General features: G+C 42.9%; 1 protein-coding gene and 1 long non-coding RNA gene across 8 annotated transcripts in view; one reads left to right on the top strand and one right to left on the bottom strand.

Annotated features, from left to right (window-relative positions):
• The window catches only part of LOC147600260 (uncharacterized), a 41,412-nt gene extending 38,407 nt beyond the window's left edge, over positions 1-3,005 (bottom strand). For both annotated transcript variants that reach the window (XR_015258940.1, XR_015258941.1), the window contains exons 1-2: positions 2,813-3,005; positions 2,003-2,144 (exon numbers count right to left, since the gene is read on the bottom strand). This is a non-coding gene — a long non-coding RNA (uncharacterized LOC147600260). The remainder of the gene's footprint in view (positions 1-2,002; positions 2,145-2,812) is intronic.
• Positions 3,006-3,722: 717 nt separating this feature from the next.
• Positions 3,723-21,854, top strand: part of AGAP1 (ArfGAP with GTPase domain, ankyrin repeat and PH domain 1) — a 334,155-nt gene continuing 316,023 nt past the window's right edge. For 3 of the 6 annotated variants that reach the window (XM_086751064.1, XM_086751063.1, XM_086751067.1), the window contains exon 1: positions 3,881-3,982. Coding sequence is in view for 3 of the 6 variants with exons in the window: in XM_086751069.1 (XP_086607195.1) it covers positions 3,820-3,982 (163 nt within the window). In the remaining 3 variants the exon portion in view is untranslated. Of the gene's footprint in view, positions 3,983-21,854 lie in introns of all 6 variants that reach the window. The other 3 variants (XM_086751066.1, XM_086751065.1, XM_086751069.1) reach the window with 2 other exon arrangements.

Raw genomic sequence — 21,854 nt, 5'->3', positions numbered from 1 at the left:
ATGGGTACGAGCACCGGTTTCAGTGATCATCTCACGTTTTAGAAAGCAGACCCAGAAAAGCTGTAAAGGGCTCAAGCTAACCATGTCCCAGACTGAAAAAAACCCAAATCTAGATTCATTAATGCTCACAGCAATGGTGCCAAAGTCATTCTCTCTGCCAATTCACATTAAAGGTTGATGGAGTACTTCAAGCACCAGATGCTCCAGAACAGAGTTTAATAGTGAAAAGATGTATCCAGCATCTCTCCGTGCATCACAAGCAGCATCTCAGACTAATCTCAGCTGCAAGCACAGGAAAATACTACTCATTGTTACGGTCTTCTTACAAGAAAAATCTATGTAAGCTGCAAGAGTAGCTTATATTTTGCTTTCATTTTACAAAGCTTATACGCAAGCTATTATGTAGTAAAAAAATCAGGGTAGCAAGAGCTTCACAGAGCTATGGATCAGAGTATTACAAAAAGGCTTCATATTAACACAGAATTTTAATTCTCCAATTATTTGTGTGCAGTTGTTGCATTTGTTTACAGCTGAGACTACTCGGGGAGTTGTTTTCCATATCTTAGCCTGCCATGAATTTTAGAGCTGGAAGAACACAAAGCCTACCGCAGCAGCGCGAACAATCAGCCCCACGTACAACAGAGGCTACTGCCCATCTCTCTGCTTTGCTGCTCACTTGGCATTTTCCGGAAAGACAAGCAACGTGAAGTAATGCTTCTGCTCAAGATCAGGATAGAGGAAGGAAAAGAGAACTACAGCTTTCATTTGTTAGCTTTCAACATACCATTAGCTTACGCAAAGAGTTTAAGGTAAATGAAAGCAAAAAAGTCTTCTTACATTTCCCAAGTTTTTATCTTCATTAATACCCTGAACAGCACTCACAAATATAAGCAGGAACTATATTCTTCCTGCTTTTATTTTTTTTCGGTCAAGTTATTGTAGTTCAGCCTCACTTGATATCAAGCTACACAATTTCTCACTCACTTCCTTCACCCTCCAGTGGAACAACGAGAAGAATTAGTAAAGGAAAAAAGGCAAAACTGGTAGGCTGAGATTAAAAAAAAAAACAAAACACACAAAGCAAAAAAAAAAAAAACTGGAAAAAAAAGAAAACAGAGACAGAAAACAAATAAACCAGCCAATAACAGAAATACTTAAGCACATAACTTACAGTAAACCAGCTCACAATAGATCCTGATGCTCCGCTTCCTCCAAGCACAAGGAACCTCCCCTCAGCACCCTCCTCACTGACATACTGAGCATGATGTCACACGATAGAAATGGCCCTTGGGCTAATTTGGGTAAACTATCCCAGCTGTTGGCTAAGTAGTAAACTGTCCCAGTTGTGTCCCTCAGCCACAGGTGCCACCAGTTCCTCTCCCAGCTCAGGTGAAAATTTATTCTAGCCAGCACCAAGACACCACCCAAGAGTTTCCTACTAGGATTAGAAAACAAAACCAAGAAAGCTAATAAAAACTATACCAATTTCTGTTGAGAAGGAACAAGGAAGAAGACACAGATCTCTACGACCGTATTTCCCCTCTCCCCCTCAACTGTTCAAATGAGCAGAAGACAACCTTTGCAGGAGGCAACAACCAGTGCTGAGAAAGCTTTAGTCCCTCAGCTGGAATTAAAGACTTCCCTACCTGATGATTAGATTGAGAAAATTTGTAGTAAGTGATTATCTGGGGAAAAATAAGCTGCCTTTGGTAACTGAAACAACCATCTCACTTTTACCAGCTGCAGTTTCAAAGCCAGTTCATTTCATATTTATGTGAGGGTGAAGGCGATTTGCTCTTAACTAGGTACGTCTGATCTTCAAGTAACATATTCAGGTGTATCCAAAAACTCAATGTCATATGACAGCTTCCTTTGTCACACCTACAGCTTGTTTTTTTTGGCTGGGAGCCATCACATCAAGAAGCTTAATGCCCACGTGTTATTGGGACTATTTAAATATCAGATACTGCGTGTGTGGCATAAATTGGTAGCAATTGCTTACCTCAGGCATAATAGCTCATGTATTATGTGACAGAATTCACTTAGAGATGACTGATAGAAGCAGCGCCGTGGCCATTGACTGAAGGATCTCCCTGCAGCCTTTGTTCAGCTCTGTCAGGTCACCGTGGGTTTACAAGGAAGACCTGCAGCAGAGCGTCAGTAGATGAGCCAGAGAACAAATTCCTGCAACAACACTAAGTGCTATTGCTCATGGTACAGGTCAGCGCTGTTTTATACGATACTCTCATTCTCCCTCTTGCTGCCAAGCTTACCAAGCTTATTTTTTTCCTCTGGAGCTGTTCAGGTTAAGAATTCAGTTACAGCAGAAGAACAACTATTTCCACCCTGGAGATCGTATGATACGCACCACTTACGTTCCCAGCTGTACTTAAAATAATAAACAAACCAAAGCAGTTTCATTTTTAAAATATAGATCAATGGATTTGATAAACGCATTAAGTTTTCAGAAACCTTAGGCTATGCCTCACCAAGGCGTCCTTACGCTGCACTGGTTTGTGTATTAAAGTTTGCTCCACATTTCACAGCTTCGGAGTTTAAATCCATAAAATATTGATCCTAAAAAAAAGGAATAATCGAGGCAAACGCCTAACTCTGCCTACAGCTGGCTTGCAGATGACATTGTTAATAAAACTTGGTTATGCTAATGGCAGTGGGGCTTCACCACGCCGTAATTTACCCAGAGTAAACAGGATATTGCAGGCTTTTAGACCAAGAACGCTGTTGTTTTCCACACCGCCGTGTCTTCGGTGGGGGTCACGGCAAAGCTTTCGGGGCAAGCCGAACGCCTTACAATGAGATCCAGCGATAATTTCGCGAAGCTTGGCCCGGGTCACTGCCTTGCCGCCACCGCCACGGCTACTGCGACCGCTAGCCCGCTGTGATTAACGTGGGCACAGCACTTTACGCCCAAACCTCCCGATTTGGTCCTTTCCGGGACCCCAGCGGCGGTGCGGGGCTGGGGGGAACCACTGGGCCGTGCCCGGCCTGGCCTTCCGCATGTGCGGGGCGGGGGGCTCCCTCTACTTGCCCGCAAAGCCAAGCACCGCGTTCCAGGCCTCCCACCCCGAGGGGAGGCGGGGGATTCACCGGGCCCTTCGCGACCCCCGCGCTACCTCAGCGACCGCCCCTCTCCTCCCGGACTACATTTCCCAGCGTGCAGCGCGGGGGGACGCGAGGGGGCGTGACCGGCGCCCTGCGCGGTGACGTAACGCGGGGGCGTGGTTTGCGTGAGCGTGAAGCGGGCAGAGGAGAAGGACGCAAAGGGAGTGAAGGGAGGGGGAAGGTAGCGGGGCGAGCGCGCGGGGCGGCGGGCGCCACAGCGAGGCTGGGCCGGGGGCGCGCGGCTGAGGAGGGACCGGCGGGAACCGGTCACCGCGGCGGAGAGGAAGCGGTGAGGGAAGGGTGGGGGGGGGCGGCCCGACCCGGCCGGGAGCTCCGCGGCGCCCGCCGCTCTGCCGCCCTCCATGGGGCCGGGGGCGGCCGGCTTGCCTTGCCCCGCCGCGATGAAGTGACAGCGGTGCGGAGAACGGCGGCGGTGCCCCCTTTGCGGGCTGCGCAGGCCAAGGGGCTGCTGCCGGCCCGGCCCGGGGGGCGGCAGCGGCGGCGGCGGCGGCGGGGGGGGGGTCCGGTGAGTTGAGGAGGCGGCGGCTGGGGCTCGCCCCCCCCCCCCCCCCCACTCCTGCGCGCCCCGCCTCCTCCCCCCGCCGCCCGCCGGCCTGCGCGGGGGTCTCGGAGGGGGAAGGCGCCGGACCGGAGCAGGCGGCGGCGGCGGCGGCGGAGGAGGGGAGCGGCCGCGCCATGAACTACCAGCAGCAGCTGGCCAACTCGGCAGCCATCCGGGCCGAGATCCAGCGCTTCGAGTCGGTGCACCCCAACATCTACTCCATCTACGAGCTGCTGGAACGGCTGGAGGAGCCGGTGCTGCAGAACCAGATCCGCGAGCATGTCATCGCCATCGAAGGTGAGAACCGCCGGCCCCGCCGCCCCGGGGAGAGGGGCGGACGGGGGGGTGCACCCTGCACCCCCCCTCCCCACCCCAAAACCCTTGTCTTTGCCTCACGGGGTCTCTGGGTGCAGTTGCCTGCGCCCTCCTGGCTGCCCTCTCTTCCTCCATCCCCCCTTAGCAAGCTTTGTTTTTCTTTTTTTTTTTCCTTTTCTTTTTTTTTTTTTTAGGGAGGGGGTCTTATCCTGGTCCCCATCACTCCCCCCAGCGCGGCTGGAAAGCAGAGAAGTTGTTTTGCCGCTCCCAACTGCTCCGTTGTTGGGGCTGGGTTGAGGTGGGAAGGGTGATGCTCGCTTTGCCTGGAGAAAAAGAGGTTTTGGTTGTGTTTTTTTGGTTTTTGTTTTTTTTTTTTCTTCGGCGCTCTGTGCAGTTTCTGGTGCAGGCGTTTAAAGCGCGGGCTCCGCTTTAGCAGCGTGAAGCCGGTAAACAAGACGCACGACTGGATTAGCAGAGCGGTCGTCAGCCTGTGCAGCGGTGTAAAAACAGGTTTGAAGGCAACATGGAGATAACAGGCTTCTAAGCTCAGATTTACATGCATCTATCCCCGAAGGAGCGCTGCAGAGACTCTTGAACTGCTTAGGATGTGCGAAAAAACTGTCACTATTGAGAAGTCTGCAGATATCTTTCTTAGCTGTCATTGGAGTTAGAAAAAACCAGCACTATGGGCCAAGATCTTGTATTTTAAGAAGAAATCTCTGAGTTATTTTGCATAATAACTTTCTAAGCTTTGCGTTGTGTGCTTTTGCAGTTGAAATAGTCTGCCGCTGTTTTGGAAGGGATTCAAGCTAGTGGAGCGCGATGTACAGCAGCTGAAATAGCTGCTTAAAACCATCTTGTGTGCTTGGCCTATCTTGTCCTTAAATTATATGTAGTAAAAACATCCTGCTGGAAAAGCTGCTGTTGAGATTGTTACTTGAAAGACTGTGTTATTCGTCTGATTCTTAAGCAATGTGGCTTGAATAGGCAGATATTATGTTGAATGCTGTTAATATTTTAGGAGGGAGGGGGCAAAACCCCCCCTCTTCAGTGTTTTGTGTAGCGAGTCGCTGAGACTGGCAGTGCCTGTCGCTTATGGAAGAATAGAGTGTCCCCAGCTACATCTCCATATCCGCCTAAGCACGCGGTAGAGTTTTGTGCGTATTCTCTGTTGTGTTTGTGACTTTATCGCAATTATGGTGCGTGGTTGTCGGCTTCCTGGGAGTCCTTCCCCTTTGGTCTGCTGCTTCACTGGAGGGATGGAAACTTTAATTAATGCATATTGCGGGAAGGATATGGCGCAGGCAGCGCTTCCTTTCTCAGTGCTGCTTGGATTTCTGCAGGATAGGTGATGCCTTCAGCAGAATGTTTGGGTTTTTTCCTTTCAAGTGGTAATTAATACATGTTTATGTGGTATAAATATGTTTCTTGAAGAAGATGCTTGGGATGTAGTGGTGCAGCCAAGTTTGTGTTGAAGTGGGAGGAGGATGCGAAGCACTGGATGTGGAGCACTATGTCATTATCTTCGTGGCATGTGACTTACGTTAGTCTTTTCATGTATTAATGATTTGTGTTACCTAACTGCAGCTCAGTTCATTTGGCAATCACAAAGACTTTAAAACCAAAATAACAGCCTGCAAATGTGTTTCAGAAGCAGAGCTGATGAGTAAAATTTTCATAGGCAATTTGCTGTCGAGCTCACATTGGACACTGAGTCATGAAACCAGTAGACGTGATTCATGGGAGAGATTTATCCAGAAAAGTGTGTATCTTAAGTCTTTTCTGTTCTGAGGGCTCTTCAACTAACTCTTAAATATCAAAAATTGCGTATATTTAAAAAAAATCCAGCAGCTCATTCCTTTATGCTACAATTCCACTAGGTTGTATTTTTGATAAACCTCCTTTATCTAACTCTCTCTCACTGATACGGGCTTTTAAACCTGTGTGGCAATGCCATATTGCATGTAGGAAGAGCTTAGTAATTTGTTTTGCTGCTGCTGTTGCAGTCCTTGACTGAGCTGCGAAGAGCTGAGTGTTACGATGGTACTCCCTGAATATCCCCACACCTTTTGAGTTCAGGGTAGTCATCTTTTTCTCTAGCAGCGAGGAGTTGTGGTGTGACTGGCATGAGAAAATATTGGGTAACTTTTTGCTGAAATAGTTTCTTCCAGCAAAAGGAGAGCTTGGACTCTTTAAAGAAAAGATTATGGTCTCATTATTTCAGGCTGCTTTAAACTGTAACTCCAACCAACATGTGCTCCTTGAACAGCTCAAATAATACTTTCCTGACCAAGAGAGGTTTGGCAGATCTAGAGGAGAACAGCGAAGCAGAGACGCTATTTATTCTCAAAATTTTCTTTTTGCTATAGAATGGCACCGTCTTCCTAGCACTCTGGGTTTTATTGGCAGAGTAAACCCTCTTTCTTTGTAGGTCTTGAGTTCTCTTACAGGAGTGTCCAGATGTACTTGATGGACTATTGAAATAGTGTGAAATTGAAACTGGCCTTTCAGCAACGGCAGTTCTTTGTATTCAGGTACACAAGTTGTATCTAATCCAGAGAGCAATTGCTAAACATTGCTAAATTGGGCACTAAATTGACACTTAGATATTTTTTTTGCCCAGAGATTTCTTTCCTTGTATTATTCAAAGTTTAGATGTGATACTGGGTAAAACAGTTCTGTGTGATGTTAGTTCCTTAGTTTTTTTCCTCACTGAATAAAAATGTTAAAAACTGGTTATTTTCAGATTCCTACATTTCAGAGTGCAAAGTCAACAGTTAAATAGCGTGGAAGTATATGCTTTTATCTTTGTGTGAAACTCGTACCAAGTAGCCCATTTTAGATGCTGTTATTGAGGCTGTTAACTGCGGTAAAAGCTCTCTTCACATGTCCTGTGGTTCACGAGCTTAGATTCACTAGCAGATGCATTAGCACTCGATCAATATTAAACAGTTCTTATATCAAGTATGTTGTGTGCTTAGGAATGGGGAGAAGAAAACGTTAAGTCACCTCAGCAGTCTTTAAGTGGCTTGAAACATCTCGGGATTTCAAGGTATGATGGTCTTAATGTGTCTGTAGGTATGGAAGGGTACGCGGTAGCTGAATATGTCACTTCCAGTTTTGTTCATCCAGGCTGAGACTAGTGTTTTAGAATAGTATAACTTCAAGAATGATGTAAAACCAAGGAAGGACGGTGAAAAACTTAATTTCTAATCCTTCATGAAGGGATTCGGGAACAACTTAACAATGTCATCTTGGCTGATAGTCTGTAAAAGCACTTTTGCTAATATACTTAATTACTAACAGATGCTAATGCAGCAAGTGTTAAGCATCTGAAATAGTTTGCTGTCCTTTTATACGGTGGCAAGCCCATCAAAACAGATTCTGCTTCACTACGAGGTTCAAGCAGATTCTCCTACCTGAGAAATATCTTGAATCCTCTGCTAGTAGAAAAAAGCTTTAATGATGAGGCTTAAGGTACCGGCTTCAGTGTGCCTTGCGAGTAATTTGAAGATGTTCCCTGTAGTGTGTTGTTTGTTTTTCTTTCTTTCACTCTCTAAATAAATAGGAAATCCGATTTTATTTATTAATCTACGGGGAAGTTGTTGCTTTAATTCTTACTAATGTTGTATCAGAGATTCAGTTATGAATTGCTGTACTCGAGCACGTTTTGTGATTTCTATTCTATTTTTCCTCTGAAAAAAAAAACTGAAAGCATGTTGTGAATGCTAGTTTGAGTTTTGAAGCTATGATTATTAGGAATTTCATGGCAGTTCAGAAATAACCTAAATCTTGAAGAAAATTAGATCTATGCGCTTGTAGGTTACTTGTTCAGGGCAGTGCAGAGATCCTGATGCACTGGGGGAGTGGGAGAGAAATGAGGAAAGATACAAACCTTGCTTTTTTCTTTTTTTTCTCCTTCAGTCACTTTTAAAAGTACAGTTTCTTGAAAATAAAGTAATTTAGGATGCAGGTAAAAGTCTTGAAGTGCATGTGCATTAGAGGCATCTGTCTTGAACTGATGTGGGACTCCACTTTGGTGTTATTACCTGTTGTGGCCGTTCTTTTCCTGGAGCCCTCTGACTGTCTGACTCCTTAAATACTGGTATTGGTTATGTTGGGGGAGCAGTGCAGTTGTGAGGCTATCTTGGAGAAGTAGTTATACTCAGTTTTACTGTGAGGTCATAATGGGATTTTAGTGCTTCTGTTGCTACTGGAATCTGAGATGAATGAGTTGAGAAATGAATGTATTGTAAAAGCCTTGTTTTCTGTTGTGAAATACAAGACTACAGCTGTTTTTCCTGCTTAACGTAGCTGTTCTCTCCTACTTGGTGACAGAAAAATGGCAGGCACATCGATGATCAACCTTCTTTGGTTTCCTGCTCTGGAAGGAGTGTCGTTATTAGTTGAAAACATAGGACTTTATCTTGAGAGAGTCTATCCAGTGATAAGGAGAGGGTGAATCACTGCTGTAGGTAGCCTCTTCTTGATAGTGTGAGCCTTCCTGCAGGTGTACAAATAGCTCATGACAAGGTGCGAAAGCTGATTGTCCTACAAGACTTGGCAAAGAATTGTGCTAAGCTGCAGCTTGGAAACGATGGCAGTCGCTCTGAAAACCAGTTGAATACCAGTCACTCCTTTTACTGGGCTATTTTGTTGAAACAGACTTAGGAGGTCCAGCAGCTGGAGATTTCCATGTGAGTCAAGTCAAGCTCTGGGGGAGGGGAGTTTATATGTATGTTGTGTTATTTAAATAAATCAGAAGAGTGATGGTGTAGGTCATATATTTACAAAGCTGAGTATTACATAAGACAACTGCATCTTGCAGCCTGAATAGTGACCAGGCTGCTTTTGTTGTGCCTTTCTGAACTGTGGATCCAGCTGTATGATTTGAAGTTACAGAACTGACTTTGCAAATGTACCAAGATAAAATTAAAATTTGTTTGCTTGGAAGCTAAAAGATTTAAAAGTGGGTTTGGGGGCTGGTTATGGTGTCTCGGCTTGTAAACCAAATCTACTTTTTGCTTGTTTTACTTTTCAGGTCTGCAAAGTAAATAATTGAAGTTGACGTAGTTCTACTGGCAGAGGGAGTCTCTAGTCTGGGGCTGAATTTTACTCTGAGGGTAACTTTTCGAGACAGTGCCTGGGGAACAGTTTCACAACATAGCCTCTTGTTTCAGATTTGTGGGAGAGAGGGCAAAGATTGAGCATGTTGGGAATGTGCTTTTTGTTCTTGTTGTTCTGGGGGATTAAGTTTCTGTGGTTCAGCCAGACGTAGGGAATCTGAACACATTATATATATATATAATCTCGTGCGTAAGTGATTCTAGGTAAATTCTGAGCTTGCATATACACAGTAAGCGCTGGTCGTTGCCTGCAGGAGCCAGTGAGATGTGTTTGGAACAAGTCTCTTAGAGTGTTTTTGTGCTGACTGCGCACCTGTGACTTTGTGTGCTGAGCTGTGCGGTAACCTAGCGCAAAGGGAGCGTTTCCCCGCTGTGGTTCTGCCTTGCTGTCTGTAGGCCTTCACTGTGGACAAATTGGTGGAACGCAGTACATATTTTCTAGTTTAGGTGGGTACTATAAAATGGAAAGACTTTTTTTAGCGGAGAAGGTAAGAGTTCAGTGTATGAGTAACCAAGAAAATTAAAATGTTTTGTTTTACTTGTGTGGTGAACTGAAAGTTTGGTTTGGTTGTGTCTTAGGTTGCTGGAATGTCTTATTCTGAGTCAAAGTGTCCGTGCTTATTGGCTCTAAGTGTTATGCTTTGTTGCTGTTCTCGGTAAAAGCTGTGTAATGAAGTATCAGATGCTTTTGAGTGAGCGTGTAGAAGTTAGAAATAGAGGGGAAAGCCTTAAACCATTAACTTCTGAGGATAGCTTTTTTTCCTGAGGCCAAGGAGGAGACATCCTGTGGATCAACTGGTGTTGTTGGAACCAATGTGTTGGGAGGCGTTAGGTTTTTCAGGGAGTGTGCCGGGCTTCTCCCACCGTTTGCTTTGGGGGATTAGTTTAAAGCAGCATGCAGTAATGCTGAAACGAGAGTTCATGCTGCTGTGTATACAGATCGCTGTGTTTATTTCCATTGAAATTGGCAAATGAGTCTTGCTCCCTAACAAGAAGGGGGTACTCAGCAATGCAGCAAATGGGATATCTGATTCCTTTGGCTGATCTCAGGCCCCTGGGAAAAGGATGCGCACAGTGTAACGTCGGTTGATGTATTTCATTAATTGCAAATACTAAGGGATGCACTTAGAAACATACTGTGGTCTAACAGTTGTAAGTGAAATTGAAAACCCCACTTTTCTGGGAGAATGATGGAGATGGGAAATAGTGCCATGCAGGTGAGGAACTTCTCAGACCTCAGGAATTCTCTGCTACATCGCAGTTGGGACTTGGTTTTGTTCTTGCCAATAAGCAAGGTAAATGGCAGTGTTGATATTTTTGGCAGATCTTTGAGGAAAAGATAAGTAATCTCCAAAAATCTTAGTAGCTGAAATGGAGGACTCATTTACATCTCAGCTGTGACCTTCTGCTGACAGTGCATTTAAAACACTCGTTTCTGCAGTCGTTAGTTTTTGTTAAGGGTATTCTTTCTGACCTTCATACACATTGTTTGTGGAAAAAATCTAAAATGATTACTTCATGGGTAAAGCTCCCTATTCTGAGAAAGTATTGTATTAAATGTTTTTGGTAATCCTAATGTCTGTGGGAATAAGATTTTTTTCTTCTGTAATATTAGTTTTTTGTCCTTTACCCTTAAGCGCTGTTTGTACTTTGTCACCTATGCGGGGGGAGAACTGTGGCTAAACTTCTCTTTTGTTTTCTCACTTGTCTTTGTACCATGAAATAATTGAGCTAAGACAGTGTCGGATGTGGATCGGTTGTGGGACTTTTGACAGTACAGAATTCCCAGAAGTCTTTAGAGCTAAGACTTAAATATGGTTTCATGGGTGCCGTCTCTATATGATGAGGGTGACTGGGTGCCCTGCAGTGACCACTGCCTGGGCACGAGCTGGGAGAACAGAGGGTGAAGGGCAAAGACCCCAAATAGTAGGGCACCGACTCGGAGCAGGGGGCTCAGACTGGTTTGGTTTGGGGACAGTACTGGGATCCCCCTCTGCCAAGGCTCTTCTGTCTGTATGGAAACTACTTTTTAGTCTTCTAGACAGAGCTTTTGATCCAGAGTTGTTTGCAATTATTTTGTACTTCTGTTGTAATTGTCATAAAGCTGTACGTGCTGAATGAATCTTGTGAGTAGTGTTAGAAATAAGGTAACAGTACCACCTCACTTAAGTATATTTGGGCTACCAGCGATCTACAACTTCTAAGAAAGTTTGTTTTAAATCTCTAATTCCAAGGTGGAGGCAAAGGGATTGCCAGGTTCCCTTGCTGGTAGCAAGTCCATTGTGGGCAGCTGGCAGTTCCAAAGCCCTCTGGAATTATTTTGTCTCTTTTTTTTTTTTTTAAGTGGATGGAAGCAGATGTTTTACTTAATCAGTATGTGCACGTTCAACCTCATTAATGCCATTTCAGGATTCTGAGTAACCTAATATTTGAAGCCTGTATAATAGTACAAATGAAAGGGTGTTAAGATGACAGTGCATTTCAAACCCGATGAATGACTTGTTTTTTTCGTTTTTCTTTTCCTGTTGCTTAAGTAAGCTTCAGTTAACCACTTAAGGAAGCAAGTACTAAAAATACAGGGCTGATGTGTCAGATGTGTAGTTTCAGTGTCTTGTTTTGTAGCTTTATTTATTTACATAGTTGTATAATGAATGTAATCTAATGATTAGGCAGATGCTTTGGTAATTTCCACTTCTCTACTTAAGAAAAATACAGGCAAGCAAAGTGACTTTTAAAAATACTGGAACTGAAGATACAGTTTAGCTGTATTGCTGTGTGCTTGTGTTTATTTATGAGAGGCTTCAGATGCGAATTTTTATCTTGTTTTCCGGCATTCTTTTGAAGGGATTGAGGGAGCGTTTATAGCCTAGCTTGGCACAATTTAACTCAAAACCTGTAGCAAAATCCACTTTGCCTTGAACTTGGTAGTGCTTGTTTTCTGTGAAACTAAAGCTGCAGATGAAGTCCTTCCCGTCAGTAAATTTTCTGTTACTTATGCCACTATGTCTACACTTTTCAACTCTGTTTTTCAGTAACATAACCAGAAGGAGGAACACAGGAAGATAGTCACTGTTGCAGGATTTTTGTAGCATCCTGTAACCTGCTCTCACCGCTTTAAGCAGACAGTAGTAGTGTACAAACCTGTCATTTCCATTTTCTTACTGCTTCAACTTCCCATGCTGAGGAGAGCAGCCAGGAAGCCTGTCTTTCAGGTATCACAGCAACTGTGTTCTCTAGAGGAAATAACGCTAAAAGCATGGCGCTCTGGGTGTCCAGGCAGCAGTTGTTTAAACCTATACCACTTAGCGAATGCTTGTGTATGTGAGTTAGCTAGTTGTGAACCGAAAGCAAGGCTTTTTGCATCGTTTGGTCAGTAACCCAAGGAAGGTGTTGCAGGACCTTAAATAAGGAGGTGGTGGCATACGAATTTGTACGATCGTGGAAAGTGAGTGTAGCAGGGAGAAATATTAGATGTCAGGCTTCAGCTGCATAGCTGAATACACTTGCTTTGCATTTTTATATTTCTTATGAAACATTTCATTATTGAAAGACAACTTGTACACAAATAGTAGTTCTTGGGACAACTGTGGTGTGGTACTGGACAGCAGATGTTTGGCACTGATGACACATGAATGTGGTTGCATTTGAGTGTAGGATCACTTGTGCTCCATCAGAGTCTGATAGAAGTGAACCCAGTGACGTTAGGATACTGAAATGGCTGCCTAGCACATATGCTTCTGTATTCTGCGCTGTCAGAGCCTATTCCTCTCCGTGGCGTAGGGTTAGGTGGAGTGCATGCCTTGCACCCTGGGATCCTGAGCAGGCGTCTCTGATCAAAACTGCGTGACCTCTGGGCTGGGATAACGCAGTTGATGAACTGCACGCGTTGTAGCCCACTAGTGCAGTGAAGTGGGTAACTTCACTGTTTAGCACTATAAGTAGAATGATAGCTTGGGAAATATTAATAGATATGGGCATTTGATAGTGAGAGTTCTGAGTTACAGTTACAAATAATTTTGTTATTAATTATACCATCTCTGTTTGACTAAAAGCTGTTACTGGTTGTATTGCCAAGGGTGTCAGCTATCAAAACTAATAATGATAGTGAAAGAAAATAATGTTCCTTTGCTTTCATGAACATAAAATGAATCCTGTAGTGGAGTTCTAAACTGCTTTTATAGTAAAGCTTTGTTAGTATTTTCAATTAATCCTATTAAGACTTCAGGATGTTCTTCTGTTTTGGTACCGTGAATAAAGCTGAGTAATACTTTTCCTTCAAAATACAGTGCTCCTAGAAAAATTGTTTTAGATGGCTTTTTGAGCTTGGGGTTGAAAGACTTCTGTAGGTTTCTGGGCAAGCTTCTGGTCCCTCTGCACAGGATGGTGACAGTGACAGGTAGCTGCTTTGTGTTGTATGAAACTGTAAAAATTGGCTATGCTAGTGGTATGCTCCGAATATGAAGAGAACTTAAAACTGAAGCCTTAGCATGTGTGGGACTTTCCTTTAGTCGTTTATCGCTTATCGATGCAGTTCTGTCACTTGAACCTGAATCTGTAGGTTCACTGTTGGAGCTGAGTAAAGGAAAGGCAGAAGGATTTGAAACAGACCGTGGAAAACTGTTCCTGTACCCTGTGGCAAATCATCTCTTTGGTCCCATTTCATTACTTTTCTCATGCAAAATAAGATTCTAATTTTAACCTGCATTAATTAAGCTTCAAAAATACTTCACCGCTATGAGACTGTGGTATTTAATAGCGTGTAGATGTATAACAATACATTACTTTATGGATGGAGGGATCTTACTATTGCCTTATCTTGAAAAATTAGAGTAGGGTGGGGCTGACTGGAGGGCACAGCTTGCTTGAGGCAAAAGATGTGCTGAATCCGTGGGTGCATAACTTCTGAGAGGGGAGGGAGTGATGTGTGGTAGCCATCTGGGTAACAGTCATGGCCAGGTTAGATGGGCAAATATTTACAGATGACATCTGCCTTGGTAACTACTTTGCGTTTTAGGGCTAGTATTTTAGCTGAAGTCAGGAGACCTACATGCCTTATAAAAAGCCAGTACTTCTCCAGGAACATTTTGCTTACTGGAACATCTTGCTTCCTGCATAGTAGAGTGAGTTCAGCTAGGGGGTTGCTGGTTTGGTTTATGATGCTAGTTGATGTGAACTGCATGTACTAATTGCTCACTTTCAAATTATCTGACAAAAGTGTTTAAAATGGAGCATTACATGTTTTTTTAAAACTGGTCAGTGTACAAACATAAACAATTGGACGCTCCTGTTTTGCTTGCAAGTGCCTAATCTGAGTGCTGGTCCATTTTAGTCAGTGTTACAGGGAAACTTCAGTGATTTGAATGTCATCTCACTGTTGTTCTTTGTGTTGTTTAGACAACTTCTAGAAAACATTTTTCCAAAGCATGCTTTTTTTTTTTCCCCTCAACTGGATTATTACCATTATCTGCATGGCAAGGGTAGAATGTGTGTGATACTTGATTGTGCAGTTTTAGGTAATGAAAGATGTGCTGTCCCGTTTGAATTGGTGTTCATGCACGCCTGCCAGTCAGTGCAACAAAACCTGCAGTGCGTAAAACACAGGAATAAAATTGGGGATAATTCATGCAATGGTGTTAAAGGTAGTAAGGTATGTTTACTGTCTCTGCTTCTGGTAAAGGAAATGTATATTAAGTATTTTATTTACTGGGCAAACCAATGAACTCTAATGTAAAATTGAAAGCTTTTGTGTTCTGGGATGATGGGGGAACATCTTAGTGTTCGCTTATGGAATGCTAGAATATAAAGAAATTATTTCTCCCTTCACTTGAATAAGAACTGTTTAAGGAGAGGTGAGTAATAGCTGATTCCTCGGTTCTGAGAGTTGTCCAGGCTGCTGCCTGTGTGAATGGGGTAGCTGGGCAGGATCTCTTCTGTAACTGCAGGTCTGTCAGTTGGTGTCTGCTGTGGCGAAATCAGAATATCTTCGTGTGTGAGATTCAAGTTCCTGACAGATGGGTGTTTGACAAAATGTACGGTAATCTGCCTTGAACTTAATATGCTAAGATTACTTAGACACTTTAATGAGTAGGAAGTTTTCTAATTTGAGATTTGCTGTGGGAGCAAGCAGGTAAGCCCTGGAAAGAGACTACAGACAGCTGAAAGAAATTAGTCAGTCTGGTGGGGGAAGTGCATTTAAATATTGGTGTTTGACTGTAACTTGAGTGTAGGCTGTCAACAGCAAGAGGCGAAATACCTCAGTGACCTAAAAAGTGCAAGTATGTCCCTAAAGGAATTACTTGATGTTAGGTGATGACGTGCTTTTAAAATTAAAGCTCAAGTATATATCCCTTGATTGCTAACTAGGCCAGTCCAATAGCTTTTAAAAAGAACTCGAGTAGATACATAGGAAAAAAATAAACTTTGCTAGAATTTCTAAGAGCAAGGTAGCTTACTTAGGCTGAGTCGCCTACCTGCTACAAACTTGAATACAGATACCATCTTGGAACAAAGTGACACCAAAGTGAGGCATTTTAGAAGTTCATAGAATCATAGATAGTTTGGGTTGGAAGGGAGCTTTACAGGTCATCTGGCCCAAGGAGCAGGGGCAAGGTTGTCTGGTAGTCTTTAATCTCAGGGAAAGGTGCCATCAGAGAAACTTCTGTTACTGTCCAACGTGTATACGTGTTTCCTGGATTATCTGACGTTCTGCAGCTGTTCTTCTACAGCTTTCGTATTTTTCTACTCAGCAGACAGAAATATTGCTTAACTAGGTGAGTGGTGATATTTGATAAAAGCTGTTCAGTGATGACACATTAGGTAAATCAAATACTGATAAGTAGATCCAATTACAAATGGAATTAGATCTTCTTAAAACAAGATCAGTGAGGCTGTAATATTAAAAAAAAAACCTGCTACAAACAGATATGAACATAACAGTATAAATCTATGTTCTTCCTGACTTGTGTAGTTTTGTTTAGGCATATTTAGTAATACTCATAGGTTGCTCCAGAGGTACTAAGTGTAGTTTGCTTTGCAAGTTGAAAGATTTGGAGATAGTTTGGAGTGGGAGCGGGGAAAGCAGCACTGAGTGTGTGACTGCTGTAACGTGTTAAGAGAAAGCAGTGCCTTTAAAAAGCCGCTTCTCTCCCATTGTCTACATGTTGGTGGTAAATGTGTCTTTGGGTGTGTATGAATATTGGAGCCGGCATGCAACCATTTAGCCTGGGTGGAAGTGGTAGTGGTAACGCAGAGGTCTCCGTGCAGGCTGTGGGACTCGTTAGGGGACTGTGTACAGGATGGTTAGTCTGTGGTGATGTCCCATGCTGTCAGCGTTGCTGATAACTGAGCTATCTAGACTGAAGCTGGCTCCAATATGTAGAGAAGGTACTGTAGTTTTAAATATGATGATTTTTGACATGTGTTTTCCTGCAAATTCTGCAACAGTTCTGTTTTGAAAAACGGTAACATGAATATAAACTGTGACTGTTCCCACAATATCAGTCTCTCGTTTGCCTCTTAACTTGTTAATCAAGTTAGTAAACAGACTGTTCATAGCTAGGTATGTCAGCAGAGAGAGAGAAAGGATATTTATTGACCTAGGGGGTACGTATTCCCTAGACAGTAATTGAGATCCAGGTTTAACTGGGGACAGCGCGTGGAGAAAACTACAGGATGCCAGAAGAACCCTCTGCAGTCTCGCAACTCTCTATTTGATTTGTCTAGGTTGATTTCTCTTAGCCACGCTTGTATTCTTAAGGTCTTTGGTGGGTCTGCATTGAGAAAAGCTGTTATCTGTATGCTTAACAGCCGCTTTTGGAAACATAAAAGTATAAAAAGCTAAAATCAAGGAGAGTGTTGTGGGCTTAAACTGGAAGATACTTGATTGAAATTTCTTTAAAGCTCTGAAAAAGCAGCAGAGATGGCAACACAATGATAATGGTTATCAACTGTCCTTCAAATTTTGTTTTGCCGAATTATTGAAGTAGTACTATCTTTTACAGATTCAAATAAAAAATGGTGATAGTGAAGTCTTGTGTCTAATTATACTCCTATATTTTAAAGTAAAACATCAAATTTGAGTCTTACAAGATTGTCCAGTAAGCATCTTGAATATGTTGAATCTGTGATAGTGGCTCATTTATTTGCATTCAAAGTGGGTTTTGTGTGTTGGGTGCTGTGGCCAAGCTATTCCATGAGCATTTCTGCCTCGCACAAGAGTAATCTGGAAGCCCGTTCTATGGGTACTGCTGGTCCTGCAGCTAGAATCAGTTTCTGTACAGATGTGATTGTCTTGAGCACAAAAAAAAGGGAAAACAAATGGAATTTGAATACGTGGGAGTTTTGTATGAGAGCTGTATTAGGCTTAACCTTCTCAGTGGAAACGTGGACAAATGAAAACTTTGCTGATGAAAAATGTCAGATGCAAGATGGTCACCTGGGGAGAGAGTGCAGGATTTATCTCTTGACCATAACAGCTTAAAAGTAATTCATTCCTATGAAGCTGTAAAAACTGATTTTAGTGGTCAAAATGGCTGTATGCCATAGGATAGTTTCCTAACTTGAAATAATTTTTTTTTTCTTAGTGTTTACTTCCAAGCAGGACAAACAAGCCACGGAAATGGAGATGATGGCTGGAATACAGAGATTTCAGTGTACATTGATTTTACTCTCTCAGACTTCTCAGGTGGTGGTGCAGGCTGTGGGCTTTTGGAAATAAAAAGCAGCAAAATTCTCATAATACTTAAAGACCAGGAACTCTCCCAGCTCCTGGGAGACTTTGAGGTATAAACTAAAATGACGAAACTTGAAAGAATTCCAAAGGCTTCTGGATTACTGCTTTCATCTACTTGGATGTTATGAAGAGCTTAGACCTGGGCCTGGTTCTGATGCTGGTCTCTGAATACCAACTTTAAGACTGACTTCTGTATTTAGACATTTATATATGCTGTGTCGTAATGAGCATCTGATTTAAAAGCAAAGATTTTTAAATACAAGTAGGCTGTGGCACTTCTTTGATTTGCGTCTTCCATCTACTTGTCAGGAAATGGATGAATTTGCAGTTATTTTTAAGTTTAAAGAGGAGCGTATTAATTTCCTGAGAAGAACAGTGACAGTAAATCAAGTTGCCTTCCTTTGTTGCATTCCTGTGAAATGTGACAGGGGAGTATTTCTAAGAAGGAATATGTAAAGTACCTTGCCGATGACAAATTGCAATATAAGATTGAAATGATTAAGAATCAAATCTACTTCTGATCCTATTTAGTGAAACAAATTAGCCCGAACTAGGTGGTTTCAGCAGGAATCGAGTAGTTACTTGATGCTTTTAGGTTTGTTAAATGGCAGAAGTGACAAAGTCCGCTTTCCTCTGCGGTTCTGTCTTCCTCCTAGAGAGCTTCACTTTAAAGACACCAGTGATCCCATGATCTTCATGCAATCTTTCGCGTGCTTCCCTCTGTAAGCCAAACTGCTAGCGGAGCAAGAGGCAGCTGCATCCAGGCTTACCTGCGTGCTGGTGTCAGGGTGTGCGTGCAGGCTGAGGAGCCGTGAGCCAAGAGGAGCTGTGCGCGCGGGGAATCTGTTCTCCCAGCTGGCAGACTAGTTTAAGCATTTTTCTCTGGACCCTTCTCTTAAGCATTTTATTTTCTAGACTCCTATAGCTGTCAAATCAAGCTGAAAGTGAGTGAAGAACTCAATTTCAAAGTGCAAGAGAGGGTTTGTCATGTTTACATATGAGATTTAATGTAATGTAGCGTTTTTCATCCAGTGGCTGAACTGACTTGTATAAAAAGAAACTGTGCTAACTTGTGCTCTGTTTTCTGTTTAGCGGGCGAAAGCTTTATGTTGAGAGAATGATACAGTATTTGCTGCCGTGTTGTAACGTGTGGGCTAATCTTACCGAAATGATGTGCTGAGCAGATGAGGCCTGATTAATAATGAATAAAACTGCTGCAGTCCTACGATAGTCTTTTAGGAAAAATAAAAATTAAGCTTTTAAAAATTTGCTTAAAAAACCCCGCAGGATAAAGCTTCTGCAGGTTAGTCAGGTAAGCGAAGTTTGTAATCGGAAGTTGTATTTCTGTGCTGCTTTGTTATACCTTCAATTCCAGTTGAATTCAAAATGAGGTGATGCACTGCTTGATTCCTAGTTCAGATTTAGCTGAAAATAGTACTAGGAATATGAAAGTTGTTTGGTAAAGCAGAGCAATGAAGTATAAACTCACTAAAAACTGATGTAGATCTTCTGTCTTCTGAGAATATAGCTTAAGAGTGGGTGAGCTTGTAATGATTAATTTGCTGTTGCTGAAAGACTGGGATCCTTCCCCTCCATCAGCTCCCTTACACAGGTTCTAGCTCTTCAGAAACCAGCTCAGTGTAAAAACAGCTAATTGTTTTACTGGGATAGCAAGCTGAATAAGCTGACTGAAGACTCTGGTGAGCTTCAGAGCTGTTGGAGGAATGGGTGTGAGATTGTGTGGCATGGTGTGGGACAGCTTCTCAGGGCTGGTGGCTCTGTTCGGTAGTAGATTGCTGGCCTGCACCTAGGCTTTGTTTTCCTTAAGCAACAGGCGCTGGTGAGGCCGCACCTCGAGTATGATGTTCAGTTTTGGGCCCCTCACTACAAGAAAGACATTGAAGCCCTGGAACGTGTCCAGAGAAGGGCAACAGAGTTGGTGAGGGGTCTGGAGCACAAATCTTATGAGGAGCAGCTGAGAGAGTTGGGATTGTTTAGTCTGGAGAAGAGGAGGCTCAGGGGAGATCTCATTGCACTCCATAGCTTCCTGAAGGCAGGTTGTGATGAGCAGGGGTTTGGCCTCTTCTCCCAGGCAACAAGCAGGACCCGAGGAAATGGCCACAAGTTGTACCAGAGGAGGTTTAGATTGGATGTGAGGAAAAACTTTCTCCCAAAGAGTGGTAAGGCACTGGAACAGCCTGCCCAGGGAGGTGGTGGAGTCTCCGTCCCTGGCAGTGTTCAAGAGGCGGCTTGATGAGAAGCTACAGGATATGGTTTAGTAGCTGTGGCAGCAATGGTAGTGGGAAGACGGTTGGACTAGATGATCTTATAGGTCCCATCCAACCATGTGATTCTATGATTCTAAGGTAAGAGTGCTGCAATGAACTGTTGAGTAGGCTGTAAAATAACTTCCAGGTTCTAATGAACTTCACCCTGTTTCTCTGGGAGCTATATGCATGTTTCCTTTATCTGCAGCTGATCATGAATGTGTTGAAGCTGTGTCGCTTGCATAATCAACAGTCTTAAGGTTTTAATTAATCTTGCCAAATGGCTGTTACGCATCGCCCTTACTGTTTTTCATTTGCTATGTGCAAATTAAAATACTGTTAGAGTTGTATTGCATGCAAGTCATGTGGCTAAACACAATTTTTGTCTCTGCAAGGAGAAATTTATCATAGAAAAAAGTGCTGAAAGGTGATAGAGCACAGTCTGTTTATGCTGGCTTTATTCAGGATTTTGAGCTGAAGACGGTGAGGCACCGTTGCAGTAACTGCTAACATGAGCGTGGCTTTCCTAAGTATCTGTTGATGTGTGCAGATATTAAGGAAAGGAAGCCTTGTCTTCAGTACTTCTGAGCCATAATCCAATCTTCTGGTGGACCTTGACTATCTGCAGCTGTTTGCTTTTTGGAGGATGAGCAGGTTGTTAGGGACTTGTGAGTTGGGAGCAGGTGTCTTTAAATATGGGGAGTACTGAAGGGGCAGTTGCTGAAAACTCAACACCTGCTGTAGTAAAGAAAGAAGAGTTTCTGAAACATGGTAAATATGTACTGTGTCCTAGGGTTGAATGAAGTGAGAAGCACATGCCTGAAATTAAATGTAGTCTTAAGCTAATGCTGCTTGGTGTTGACTATGTTGTACGGTATAATGTAAGTAATCTTTTAATTAATGGATGACTGTGGTAATTTGTTAATGTTGAGATAATTGCAGCACTTCCAGGAACAACTGCTGGCCAAAACAGTCAATTAAGTTTTTCGTTGGACAATTAGTGTGTTTTGGAAGATGCTTATTTATCCCAAAGTCTGAGTGCCTGAGTACTGAGAACATTTGTCGGTGTCTCCTTGTGTTCAGTCTCTTCTCCCCTCACCCGTTAGTACTGTAGAATCAGACTGCTGCCTTCTGTCAGTGGGTGTGGAGGATGGTGCAGTGCTGTGAAGATGAGGATTCTGCCAGCTTATGCTTTCCAGGGAAACGTTTGTCAGGAAACTTTGTTGAATTAAGAAATAAGCTAAGAGGCCAGTGTAGATCAGCCTTCTGATGTTATCTTAATCCTTCCTTTTTCCTCGCTGACCTGGTCCTGAAGCGTTTTGGTCGTTGAACTGATGACTGTAGATATATTCTAGGTAGACCAGTAAGCCTGTTCAAAACATAGGTTTTAAGCTTTTAAGAAATGTGATTTTGTGTTTCAGTGAATAACACAAGATTTATGTTTTCAGGTTTTCAATAAGACTTAAATTTGTATCCCAAGTTACTAAGCTTTAGTGAAAGATTCTCAATGCCACTGAAGGATCACCTGTCTATTTTTACCTGTATTTTTAAGGTAATTGAAACATTTTTTTTTAATCAGTAATTAAGCTGTCTGCATATCTTGAATTTGTTCCAAATATAAAATGAAAGGAAGGAAACTATGTGGAATTATATTGCCTGGGAAATAAACTTCCAGTTCTCAAAGCAACAAAAGTGCAGAAGATGGCAGAGTCACTCAGCACTAGAAGGAA

The sequence above is a fragment of the Chlamydotis macqueenii genome, chromosome 6 (genome assembly GCF_036417535.1).
Source record: "Chlamydotis macqueenii isolate bChlMac1 chromosome 6, bChlMac1.mat, whole genome shotgun sequence".
Classification (NCBI taxonomy): Eukaryota; Metazoa; Chordata; class Aves; order Otidiformes; family Otididae; genus Chlamydotis; species Chlamydotis macqueenii.
This window is presented reverse-complemented; position numbering and strand designations above follow the sequence as displayed.